Source organism: Pan troglodytes, chromosome 9, assembly GCF_028858775.2.
Source record: "Pan troglodytes isolate AG18354 chromosome 9, NHGRI_mPanTro3-v2.0_pri, whole genome shotgun sequence".
Lineage (NCBI taxonomy): Eukaryota > Metazoa > Chordata > Mammalia > Primates > Hominidae > Pan > Pan troglodytes.
This window is the reverse complement of record NC_072407.2, coordinates 102,030,337-102,044,182: the sequence shown is the minus strand read 5'-3', so window position 1 is coordinate 102,044,182 and position 13,846 is coordinate 102,030,337. Positions and strand designations below refer to the sequence as shown.

At 34.5% G+C, this 13,846-nt stretch overlaps 1 protein-coding gene across 1 annotated transcript in view; it reads right to left on the bottom strand.

Moving 5' to 3' along the window:
* CNTN5 (contactin 5) overlaps window positions 1–13,846 on the bottom strand; it is a 1,335,093-nt gene that overhangs the window by 393,562 nt on the left and 927,685 nt on the right. The window contains exon 8 of the mRNA XM_024347391.2: window positions 4,251–4,454. Coding sequence (XP_024203159.1) covers window positions 4,251–4,454 — 204 coding nt within the window. The remainder of the gene's footprint in view (window positions 1–4,250; window positions 4,455–13,846) is intronic.

The window sequence follows — 13,846 nt, the reverse complement described above, 5'->3', positions numbered from 1 at the left end:
ATATTCTACTGGTTTTTTTTTGTTTTTTTGTTTTTTTTTTTTGAGACAGAGTCTCGCTCTATGGCCCAGGCTGGAGTGCAGTGGCGTGATCTTGGCTCACTGCAGCCTCCGCCTCCCGGGTTCCAGAGATTCTCCTGTCTCAGCCTCCCGGGTAGTGGGGACTACAGGCATGCACCACCATGCCCGGCTAATTTTTGCAGTTTTTCAGTAGAGACAGGTTTTCTCCATGTTGGTCAGGCTGGTCTTGAACTCCTGATCTCAGGTGATCCGCTCGCCACGGCCTCCCAAAATGCTAGGATTACAGGCATGAGCCACGGTGCCTGGCCTGTTCTACTGTTTTTCCTATTATCTTATTAACTGTCTACCTTCTCCTCATTATTTTTTGTGGGATTTTCATTATTTACCCTCCTAATGTAATGTAGATTAGTTAAGGCTTGACCTTACACTCACTTCTCTTCTCATTTCATACTCTCTCCCCGTGATTTCTTAACCACACCAATGCCTTCATTACGATTTTCACTGTAGTGACTCATGTTCCTTTCTGAACACTGTTATCCAAACTACTAATTGTTTTTGTACAGCAGAACTTTAAGAAACACTACATCCAAACTATACTGCATTCTTATTAATGTTATTAGCCTCATTTTTCTTTAGGTTATATTTAATTCAAAGTTTCAGTTAGTATGAAAAACACATCCAGTATAGTATACATGTCTAGGAAGTGGCTTAAAACCCTGGAAAAATATCATATTAAGTGATAATTATATATTAATAATCTGTAGATATTTATTGATTTTCCAGTTTATAGAGTTAGTCTAAGAAGAAGTATAGAAGATAAGACTGTATTTGCTGCACAGAATTGCCAAAATACAAGTAGAAGAAAAAAAGAACATAAAAGTAGCTTAGGAAAGATGAAGGAAAAAGGAGGAATAAAATGATCCTCATTTCATGACATAAAAAGCTATGAATTAGACTCGAGTTAAAAGAGCAGTAGAAATTTCAGTATATTATTTAAGTTTAAAGGATAAGCAACAGTAAACTTAAAAATGCATATTAAAATGGAAGGAAGAAACTTATGCATACTTATCAAATGAAGGAATAAACAGTTATTGTTTAAGCTTGAGTAACCAAGACGTGTAGATATTTTCTAGCATTTTATGAGAACCTTATGGAACAACAACAACAAAAAAGGAAAGTTAGAAGTTTGGCTCTCCAGCGTGAGATTTAGTGGCAGGGAGAGGTGAGTAGGATTTTCTGGGTTTTTGTTTTGTTTTGTTTTTCTATGTCACTACATTCATTCAATGTGGATTTAAAAAAAAAATGGACAAATAAAAGCCAAGAAAGCAATAGCCTTAGGGAAGTTACAGAAAAAAACAAATGTAAATTTTGTAGCTTCTCTGGTAAAAAATAAGACTGTTACTGAATGATGTAATAGAAATTTAGCAGATGCTTCCTAGCTGGTTTTTTTGTTTTTGTTAAATGTCAACCTTAAAATAACAGTTTTGTTTATTGATTTATACTTGCTTTATTGAGCCTTTTATATAGTACTTCTCAAATAATGACTTTTTGAAAATATAGATGTTTGTAAAAGAAAAAAGTGTCAACAACGTCAACTGCTACAGTCAGTTCAATTAACATAATGACCAAAACGGTATTAGTTTAGTGACCTAGAATTTTGCTATATAAGAAGCAATGACTTATAGTGTAATTTTCTGAAAGGCTGGAGGGAATGATTCTCAGTAGTACAGGATGGAGGAATTGGTTGTAATAGGAGGATGGACAGTATACTATCTCTACTGAAATAGGATGGGAGGTAACAATGCAGATGGAGATGCAGTTAAGATTTACATTCTATTAGTAGGAAGATGATTTGATAAGGTACACAGTTTTTGTGAAGTGGTGGTCGTGAGGCAATCCAGTCTAAGGAAAGCAGAGAAGTTTCCAAAAATTTAGGGGAGAGTAGCAAATTAAGCTGTCCACAGAAACTTGGGATTGAATGGCAATGTTGAGAGCCCACTTGAAATTGATGATCATGAACCCCTGGTGGGTGTAAACATTTCAGGTAGCTTTCAGAATCTCAAGGCAGTCACAGGGTAAGAGTGTAATTGAGTTCATTGGAGTTGGGGTTTTGCCAAACAAGGGCAAGAGAAGACATAGAGGCAAAGGGATTTAAATATCAGTGAATGATTATTCCTGAAACGTTTGCCCATGGAAGGTAGAACGTTAAGTTAAGTGATATATCTGGGCCATGAACCAAAAGTGCAAAACACTCTTGCATATGGACATCGTCTTACACGTGTGCTACTCTCCCTTGTGATGGGCAATGTGTAGAAAGAGGTCTCTGGTGTGAAAAGAAGGTGGAAGAGCCTCCTCAACCTCAGGCACTATTCAAATATAAAGTATTATTATAAAGATGGATAGTAAAAATGGAATTAATTGTTAGCCAAAAAAGTTGTAATTTTCAGATAAGAATGCATTAACTTCTTAAGAAATCAGGGAGAAAGGGGCTCAGAAATTTTGGAGAAATAGCTTATAGAGTATTAATTCAAAGCTCTTAATTAGATAAACTGTAAAACTGCATTTCTTTATTTTCCATCTATAGACACTCTTACACAATCTTGAAGTTGGCATAATATATACACATTATTCTATGGTGATGTAATACACAATGATGACTTTTAAATCTCTTTCAGTAGCCCAGCTCTCTCTTATGGGTATTAGGAATATGTATCTGATTACCTATTCCCAATTTTCACATGGATTTCCCATGTACCCTGTTTCTCATATTCAAAATTGAATTCTTCATTTTTAACTACTTCTCTACTTCTTCAGCTGTGTTCTTTTCTGGTGAGGAGAATCGTCGGCCATTCAATGAACTCTGCTAAAGCCTTGAAATATTTGTGTATGCTAGCCTCCACCTACTCCAAAGCCTGTAATTCATTAATTATCAAATGCTGGTAATCCTACCTTCTTAATATCCCAGTTAATGTTTCCTGTCCTCCGGTGCTACCATCACTGCTTTTGTTCAGTCATTTATTGCCTCTTGGCTGATTAGTTTTTGTAGCCCCTGAATTGGTTTCCAAGTCATCATTCTTTTTTCTACTGGTTTCTCCATGCCATTACCTAACTGTGAGGCCTTTAGCAATTTTCATCATTCCTTTAATACTGGCTTTCTTCTCTTTAAAATGATTATTACATTTTTACCCTTTACCTGATAGTGTTGTTACTATTATATATATTTTATATAATACTGTGTATCTCTATCTATATATGTATATATAATACATACTTCACAGTTTATGAAGTTTCATAGACTGTTGTTTACATAAATACACATATTTAAATGTTTACATATATACATATAAACATACACACACACACACACACACACACACACACGCAAACAACAAAGTCTATATAAACTAAGTAGTAAGCAAAAATCTTGTGATATAGCTCTGGTCATACATTCCAGCAGCATATATTCTAAAACCAAGCATATGAAAAAACAGCACTTAAATAGATTATTTTTTAAGTTTCACAATCAACCAGGATTCTCATGCTTCTTAATAACGCCTTCATAGATTTTTTTGCTGCATGACAGAGCAAACTACACATCATATGTCAATGGTAATATAGTGCTTGAATTCTTTAATGCAATGCTTAACTGTACATGTCTATAAGTACAAATGAGGTGTTTAAATTTGAAGATACTTTGGATAGATGGCAATACCTATAATTATAGAATCATCACTTCTGCCTGATTTGCACCTAAAAGTTACAGCTCCAACTGCTCCTATTATTGGAAAAGTAATAATCACAATTATAACTATACCATGAAGTATTAAAACCTGAACATTCAATTTGAAGGCAGCTAAAATAAAAATGTAATGAAAAGTGAATCCATAAAATGCTTGCAATTCATACACATATGCTATATAGAGGCACTGAAGAGCAAAGGAAAGAACTGTGGAGTATTTATTATGGTTCTTTTTATCAGATTCTTTCTCCCTTTCTGGCATTAGAGTAGCATTATGGTGAATATTTCTCAACCATGGATCATCAATTTCTTATGTCTAAACTTTTATTCTAAGGCATGCAAAATCCTGGCCTAAAAATGTAGTTTCTAAATATGGCAAATGCCTTTTTATTTTATTTGTAAGTTCCAGGTCTTAAAAAAAAAAAAAACACTAATACATCTTTATTTTCCAAATTAGAGTTGGCTGACCATTTTAACGGGCCAAGCAACTTACCATCATTACGCAGAGTGAGTGGCGTTGGAGGACTAAGGACTCTAGCATTCGTCACTGTGTTTTTCACCAGACAAATATAGCTGCCAACATCTGATGTTTGGACTTTAGAAATATAAAGGTTGCCTGTCTCCTGGGAGATGAACCGCCGGCTGTCTTCCGCCACAAAGGAAGGGAACTCATTAAATACCCAGCTATAGATGATCTCTGAAAATACACAAAATTTGGTCAATGAAAGACTTTGGTTTTTTCATTAACAGACAAAGCTCAAACAACAAAGCCTTTAGAAAGCATTAGATATATTGCAAGGTCATACATATTTGATCCATGTATCTATATAATTTAGTATTTTATATTCAAAGCATTATTGTTAATGACTACGGTGAGATCTGAAATATTTCTTACGATGTCTGACCTTGACTCATTTATTTATTCTTTCAATTCCAATATGTATTGAACATGTTTTAGGTACTCAGAACTATGATAACACTGAAAATAGAAAGGTAAGAGACAATTTTCCATTCTCAAAGATCAATTTAATGAAGAAAATTTACCCAAGCCTACGAAACAATGTAGAATAAGAAGACAAAGATATAGACCTTATTGTAAAGAAGGTGTGAGACAGGGACACTTAAGCAATTAAACTTATCAAAGAAAGGCAAACTCCATGTCTTCTGTCCAAATGTTCTCTACACACATCCCATTTTGTAACTTAGTTTAACTTCTAAATTAAGTTTAAGTTCATTGGGACTTTCAGAGACAGTATGATGGTTTAAACTGAGCCAGTATTTGACTAACTTTTTGAGGTTCATTTTTAAAATTCATATAATTAGAATAATATTACGTACTTCATAAGCTTCCACCAAGACAATGTACCTAAGAACTTAGTGAATAATATGCATTCATAAAATATGAAAAGTAACATTTCTGTTATCATCCCAGCCTAACTAAAAATTATTATGTTAGGAGCTCCTTCTACCTGCACCATTTAAATATAAGAAAAACAGTAAAGAGGATATAAAACAAGTCTGAAGGAATAATGGATACTTAAATATTTTCAGGTCTGTTTTCCACAGAAAAATTTCAATGACGAGCTGAACATTGATTCTAAGCAACATTTCGCTAATATTTATTATTAGAAGAAATTATATAGGCTGCATGCGGTGGCTCACGCCCATACTCCTGGCACTTTGGGAGGCTGAGGCGGGCGGATCATGAGGTTAGGAGATCGAGACTATCCTGGCTAACATGGTGAAACCCCGTCTCTACTAAAAATTAAAAAAAAAAAAATTAGCCGGGCCTGGTGGTGGGCACCAGTAGTCCTAGCTACTTGGGAGGCTGAGGCAGGAGAATGGCTTGAACTGAGAGGCGGAGCTTGCAGTGAGCCGAGGTCATGCCGCTGCACTCCAGCCTGGGCAACAGAGCAAGACTCTGTCTCAAAAAAAAAAAAAAAAAAAAAAAAAAGAGGAAATTATATATTTAGCAGAAGCCTGAGAATTTTGAAATGTTATATTGCATTAATGCATAATTACAATATACAGATACAAAATCCAAAACTTTCAAATATTTTAACAATTGTTTTATAAAGAAAACTATTTTTTACAGTTACCGTCACCCAGTTGACAGCCTTCAGTACATTTAATATTTTATTAATAATTTATTTAAAATATCCACATGACTTTACTCGAAGGAACGAAGGAACTCCGTAAAGTATATTTGAAATGCTTCAACTTGTTCTTATACAGCTCAAGTAGACTCTAAATTCAAGGCTTTCTCACATTTAACAATGTGAATCCCTTTAATTGCTGTAATGGAAGTGTTACTTGTCATTCACACATAATTCATATATTTTTTAATATATATTTATTTTAGATATTTTACTAAAATCAAATTTTTTATTATTTTACTAAAATCTAATATAAAATAAGAGTTTTCTTAGTTTTTGGTTTATATTAAAGTTACAGGGAAAAGAAAGCAACAAACAATTACAGGACATCATTCATTAAATTTAAAAATACTGTTTCTGTTACACGGATGATATTTGTTGAGTTAATATTTCGCATTTTTAGAATAGGAGAAAAACATTTACACGAAATTGGTATTTTCTCAGATATTACACGTGGGTAAGTATTTGGGGACTCAAAAATGCTTATTTAGTTCTTCAAGTAAGTTTTCAGTTTCATGTTGTGAAGCATTTCATAATTCCAAGAAGTATAAAAAGTAGAAATAGTACGCAATAGAAGAGCTGACAACCTGAGTTTGCAGTGGATTTTCTGCCAGTGCCAAAAATGAAAATATTGGACTGAGCTAAACATCTTTTAATATTCCTGTTTACTTTCTCCTATAAGGTTTTCAATTATCTATTCACACTTATTTAATATTGGCTTCAAAGTAATCATAAAAAAATCTATAAATCTATAATTATTTTTAGTATTACATTGTAACCTGAGAACTATAAAATATTTCAGGGAAATAGTATGGTTAGCTCTGGTGCCACAGCCTTTAGCTTCATATACCACTTTCTTCCATACAAACTGCACCTGGCCCTTAAAAATAATTGAATGCATGCCGATCTATTCAGTGGTAAAAATTTAATAGTAGTAGCATTCATTTCAGAAGATATTGAGATTAGTTGGTCAACTATGATTTTCCCATTTTTTAAGGTTTTTTTTTTGATAGTATGGTTATCTAAAGCAACTAAAATGTTTTAGAAGTTCTTGGTCTGATTCTTCAGTGAGTAGTCCCTATTTCAGCAGACAATGACCACTTTGAGATATACTGTGCATCTACATTATGAAAGTCTTCCTCGAGAATGCTTTTGCATGAACCCTGCTTAGGATCAATTTTTTCCCCCATTTTTCTATGTAGTTTACTTTCTTTTTTTATTATTATCCTTTAAGTTCTGGGATACATGTGCAGAACATGCAGGTTTGTTACACAGGTATACAAAATGGTGCTGGGAAAACTGGCTAGCCAAATGCAGAAAGCTGAACCTGGACCCCTTGCTTACACCTTATCAAAAATTAACTCAAGATGGATTAAAGACTTAAATGTAAGACCTAAAGCCATAAAAACCCTAGAAGAAAATCTAGGCAATATCATCCAGGACATAGGCATGGGAAAAGACTTCATGACTAAAACACCAAAAGCAATTGCAACAAAAGGATCAATGTTTATATTAAATTTCAATCACATATTTTTGATACTATGTGTTAATATACATTTGGGCCACAAATACATGTGCCGTATAGGCTTTTGGTTTCTCATTGGGGAATTTTTGTCTTCTAGTCTGAACCAGCAGGTCATTCCATCTGGAGTCTGACTTGGGCAGACACTGCTATTCAACTTCCATTCTCAGGCAGACCCAAGGACTTGTCCTTTGCCCTGGCATGATCATTCATCCTCTAGCTTTTAGACTTTAGGGTCTACTTCTGTAACATATAAAAAAATGTACCTTGCTTCCAAGATCTCCTCAGGGTTAACACCAGAGAGTATGCTTTGGATTTTAGTTCTTATTTGTTTCTGATATTTTGGGATTTCCTTTTCTTTCTTGTGAGATCAGCTACATACTGGAATTTTCGTTGCTTTATTTCAGTCATCATTTCTAAATTTTGGTAGTGAGAACATTTCCAGGTTAGCTGTCTCCTGCCCTAATTGAATGTCCAGATTTTAAGGATTCAAATATTGCAGACTTTCTATGCAATTGCTGCAACTGATTCAGTGTCAATAAACAGAGGATCTTCTCTTTGCTCCCCTAAAAAGATGATTATTTAAGTGATGCATTTCCACATCTACAGAGTATATAAAAACAGGAGTACACATGTGGACAATGATGCTCATTTCTCTTAACTGCAGTGCCATTAACAAAAAAAAGTGTGAGAATGGGGAATGAAACTGCATACTGGACTCTCTGAAGTCTTTGAAAACAAGTTCAATGAGTAATCACAGTGATTCAACATTCTTTAATATAACTACATGTTGGGAAATAACCATTCTTCTTTCTAATAATGTGTGTACACATCAGAGGCTTTGCGTCAAAGAATTTGGAGAGAACACAATGGATATAGCATCTGAGTTGTTGAATGACTCAATTAATAACGCAACTGTCCCAGGGAGCCTATTTTCTTTATCCCTGTAAGTACAGAAAGAAAAACTTAAAAATCAGAAGCTTCTCTATTTTTATAAAATGCTCAACTTTATGGTAAGATTCTCAGTTAACAGGCCTTATTTACCAAAATCCCTATTTTTTTGTTACTTCTGTAATATGAGATTTAATGTTTCATTTGCCAAAAATCATATTTATAATTTGTTCTTTATTATGAAAATATAACTTTTGTCCAGGCACAGCAGCCCATGCCTGTAATCCCCGCACTTTGGGAGGCTGAGGTGAGAGGATAGCTTGAGGCCAGGAGTTCAAAGTTGCCCTAAGCTGTGACTGTGCCACTGCGCTCCAGCCTGGATGATAGAGTTAGACCCCAAATCAAAAAAATAAAAAATAAATAACTTTTAGTTTGTTTTTTAAATAGTTCAAGTTTTGCATTTATTTATTTTCTGTATGCTTGTATTAATTTTTACTGATGCTGCTTAGTAGAGTATATGTCAGGAGCATTTTAATATTTACAAATTGTCTTTTAATCACATTTATTTTCATAATTCCATCATCCATTATGACTCATCTCCTCTCTTTCATGATGACTTAATTGAAGTGAAGACACTTAAATAGGATAACTTAGTAAGTTCCTGGAGAAAAATAGGGTTTTAAAAATTTTCACTGCAATTATTTTCTTTTTTGAAAGTTTGTACCTAATCCTACCACTTTGGATCTCTGAATTAATGACATTATGATAGAAATTGTAGAGAATTGTCCACTTAATTATTCATTACTACTGAGCATGAGGGACAACCTGAAATTGGTGGGAAATATATTTTACAATGCTGATGTGTACCTTGATTGAAACAGAAAAAGTCAATATTAGCCATGTCAATTACTCTCAGAAGAGCAGAGATTGAATCTACCTTCTTCACCATCATATCTCTAAAACTCAACAAGATACTTGGTGTGTAGTTGCTCCATAAATATTTGGTGAATAAATGCATATTTGAGATAGAAATGTATCTATAATCTATTTATACAAACCTCCCTAAATTTTAAGAACAAGAGTGGATTTATTTTCACATATTAAACTTCATTACAAATTTTCTAAGATCAAAATTGGCTTGTTCTGGCTTTGAGAATATGAGTCAGAGAGGATGCTTGATGTTGGGCTAAATAGAGACACTGAGTCTCTATTTATTATAGTAATATAGACAGTTTTAACAATCTGGAATGTACTGTGAATGAGCAAAAGAGAAAAGGATCATTTTTACAGAGGTACTATGAAATAATTTCATGATTTATTCTACTAGGTAAGTTAGATGAAATATTAGAGATAAGGGATATTAAATTTTAGGTAGTCCGATCCCTATCAGAGGTTAATAGCCTCATGGATGACCAATTATTTGCCTCTGCTTGAGCATGCTTATTAATATTTTGTTGAGGAAGCTGACTGGCAGCTCAAGTTATTTAATGGATCATATAGAAAAATCATTTTGGCTTCTAGATTTGGGGTGGGAGCTGAGATCAAGGCAATTGGGATATCAACAAGTAGTAGTGAAATATGCAAAGCACAGTTGAGGATATTATGAAAATATAAGATAGAGCTGGGAAAAAATTAGCATAAGAGTTTACCGTGAGTCACATACTTTTCATGTTTTTTTTTTTACCTAGTTCTTCCCTTGGTCTGTGCGCCCCACTTTCCCTATTACACACAGACACATTAGAAATTAGCATTTTGAGTAAGACCATGGACTTCAAAATCACAGAGACCAGGCATTCAAAGATGGCTGCATGACCTACTAACTACATGACCTTTAAGAAAGCTATTTAATTTTGCTCAAGCATTAATCTTCTCATCTGTAAACTAAAACTGATGGAAGAAAGGGAAGGTTAAATGAAATATTTCATGTAAAATTAGTTCTACAGAAATATAGTTATTATTATTTTAATCATCTTCAACATCAAAGGTCTGAGGCTCAAATAGGTGAAAGAACCAGCGGAAAATTACAGCTGATTAGAGTCAGAGGGAAAATTAAAACTTCTCTTCTCACTCTAAGCCTATATTTTATCATTATATTAATCTTCTTTCATTATTGTAATTTAATTTTCCTAAACTTTAGTTTCACTATCCATAAAATGGGACAATAATGTCTACATGGTAGTAATGCTGAGAATTACACAAGCCACTTAAATGAGTGTTCAACATGAAGAAACTGCTCAATAAGGGGAGCTACTGGCTCAGGATAAACTATCTAGCATAAAGCACAATTTTGTAGAATATAAATTCATCTTGTACCTCGTACAATTGGATTTAATTTCCAAGTGTCAAAAGTTTCATCTATAAAAACACAACCAGAGACAAAGATCCTGAAAGTTACAATAGAATAAAGCTGTCTGACTCTTGGTTAGTACCAAGAGAAAGAATCAAGATTTTTTACTTTATTTTTTTTACTTGAGACGGAGTCTCGCTCTGTCACCCAGGCTGGAGTGCAGTAGCACAATCTTGGCTCATTGCAAGCTCCGCCTACCAGGTTCACGCCATTCTCCTGCCTCAGCCTCCTGAGTAGCTGGGACTACAGGCGCCCACCACCACATCTGGCTAATTTTTTTTTGTATTTTTAGTAGAGATGGGGTTTCACTGTGTTAGCCAGGATGGTCTCGATCTCTTGACCTCGTGATCCACCCGCCTTGGCCTTCCAAAATGCTGAGATTACAGGCACGAGCCACTGTGCCCAGCCTCAGAATCAAGATATTTTTAAAGATGTTGTGAATAATGCAAAAGAGAATACTTGTCATATGTTTGAAAAATGAAATTACTTTAAAACAAAGTAGGCTGTATTATTACATTAAATTTTAGTTATCTTGGTTGAACAAAACAAAGTAATAATTTTCTCTTTTTTATGCTTTGGAGACAAGTATTTTCACTATGTTTGTTACCTAAAGTCAAAAGTAGCAGAGTTCTTCATAATTATGTCACCAAGACAGGAAAATATTTTATGCACATGTAATTCAAAACACCTTTAGAAAAACATAAGATAAATAAAATAATATGTATAATAAGAACAGTACTAAACTGGCATCATCTCATGATCCACAACTTAAGCAGGTCTGAGCTAGTGAATTCCAAGTTCTAGAGTTCAAGTGATTATACCAACTGGGTGACAGCAACTATTTTTCTTTTCTCTGTGGAATACTTCACAGTGTGGAGGACATTTTTATCCCAGGAGCCCTGTGTCTAGATATAAAGGTCATTGCTAACCCTTTTCAAAAGGCGGCCTAAATTTCTTGCTTTGCTAAGGGGTTTTTAACTTACGTTGTATTGAATTGTAAGCTCTTAGCAGGTCTAGGGCCAGTGTTTACTCAACAGTGTGCAAGAGTCAGCGGAACGATCTCAACCTAGGTTCCAAACTTTGCATTAAAAAGCATTCACTCCAGGCTTCCCATAATTCACTGATAAAGCCCCCAAATCCCTGCCTTAACCAACGACAGTCAATTTGTGCCCCAGAATCTTGCCAGGGACTATGACCTTAATGTGCTTATCAAATTTGTGGAAATGTTAGCTTAAAAAAAGATATATACGGAGAACTACTGAAAGGCTGTGGAGTCGTTCCATGGACTCCGTTCAACTTTGGACATGACAAAGGTAATCTCAGCATTTATCCTTCATTAAATCAAGACACCAGAGGGCATAACGACAACAACAAGAGTAAATACTTATTGTCTTACATTGGGTTTATAGAAATAGAGTCAGTGAAGAGGACTCTCAGATATGATTTGACAACATTTTTCCAGGAGCAAAAACTAAGAGAAGCAAGGTAAGATGAGGGAGAAAAAAATAAAGCTAACCAGGGATGTGGTCCCTGTTGGAGATTAGCTTAAGATTGATCCCACTTGGGGTTCTCAAACACAACTTTCACTGCAGCACTGGTAAGTGAGGCAAAAGAAGGCAAAGAGTATCAGCAAAGGCTATTTGCACCCTCTCCCCTGTATCCGTAAGTTATTAGCTGCTGGCTGGGGCAGGTGGAACGCAATGACGGCAGGAAGCACGATTTTCCAGGCGTGGCAAATTTTCTGGAGAAGAGGAAGCAGCCAATCTTCATAGCAGCTGCTGGATGTGCGCACGCATCGGGTGAAGGTCTGGATGGAGCACCAATACAATCTAGTAAATGTGTACCACACTTAGAATGTGCCAGGCAGTGTGCTCTATGTATATTAATTCATTTAATTCTCATAGGAATAGGTAACCTTATTTTACAAATGGGAAAACTAAGACATAGAGTTGCCAATAACTTAAGAATTATTACAAAGCATCGATCTTTATTTGAAAAGAGAAAAGGAAACCTGGTGAATAGTGGTTTCAAATGTTTACTAGACTGAGGTTTATATGCATGGGATGTAATTTTGCAAATAAAAGTTAGATGTTTGTAACAGTGACTAATTGGAGCAGTGTCTAGATTTCACTCACCAGAGCAGAACAAAAGCAGGCTGGTGATTATTTCTATTAACCATTAAGTCACACTGTAATTAAACCATGGTCACAATGCCATGCAAGTCTTAACCGTATCAAACAGTAAGGATGTGACCTGCTGGGTAGAGACCTACTATAAAATACCAGCACGGGGACCTGAAATACAGATGTTCATAAATGTAAAAGCCTCATTATTGCACAGTTACAAACAAGGATACTATTCCTCATCTCCACTTACATTAAGATTTACAGAGTTGTCCAAATATTTTACCATGAAAAGTCGCACAGATAATAATTTTTAAATTAGCCTGTATTTTCTGAAATCAATGGCAGTCCACAAGATGGCAGTGCTTGATGCGTAGAAAGGTTTAATCTTGGACAGTATTCCAAATGAAGGAAAATTAAGACCTTGGTTAGCAAAATAAAGTTTTCTTATATTCCTGTGTTTTACTTAGTAAAATATTACCTTTTATCCAAAGGATAATTGTCATTTATACATAACACGAATAATTAAATTTTAACTTAGCTCTATGAATTAAAAGCAAAAGAAAATTCATAAGGCAGGTATTTAAAACACTCAACATTTTTTCACTATGAATTTTTAAAAATGCTTAACTTCTTTTAATTTCATGTTATGCAGATTTTATGGTGAAAATTTGAAGATTTATTGCAGTCTAAATATTAACAGAAACAAATAAGTGTTTTATAAATTATCCCCCTTATAGGTAGGTGAGTCACAGAGGACAAAACCCTCTAGAGTTGTGAACTGCCTAAATTTTCTATGTTAAATATGGAACTTGAATTGCTTTTGGGTTTCATTTATCACATAGGTGCAGCAGAGAATCTTCAGGTAAGATAAATTATTATAACGAGATTGTCTGCCCCTCAACTTATTCTTATATTCAATGTAATTGTTCAAAAATGTTTTTTGTGCTTTTATGGCTTAACTAATGCTCATTAATCCTTCATGCAAATCTTTAATGAAGGTAATTTATTTGTCACATTGCCATGCACCATGTAGAAATAGTGGATACT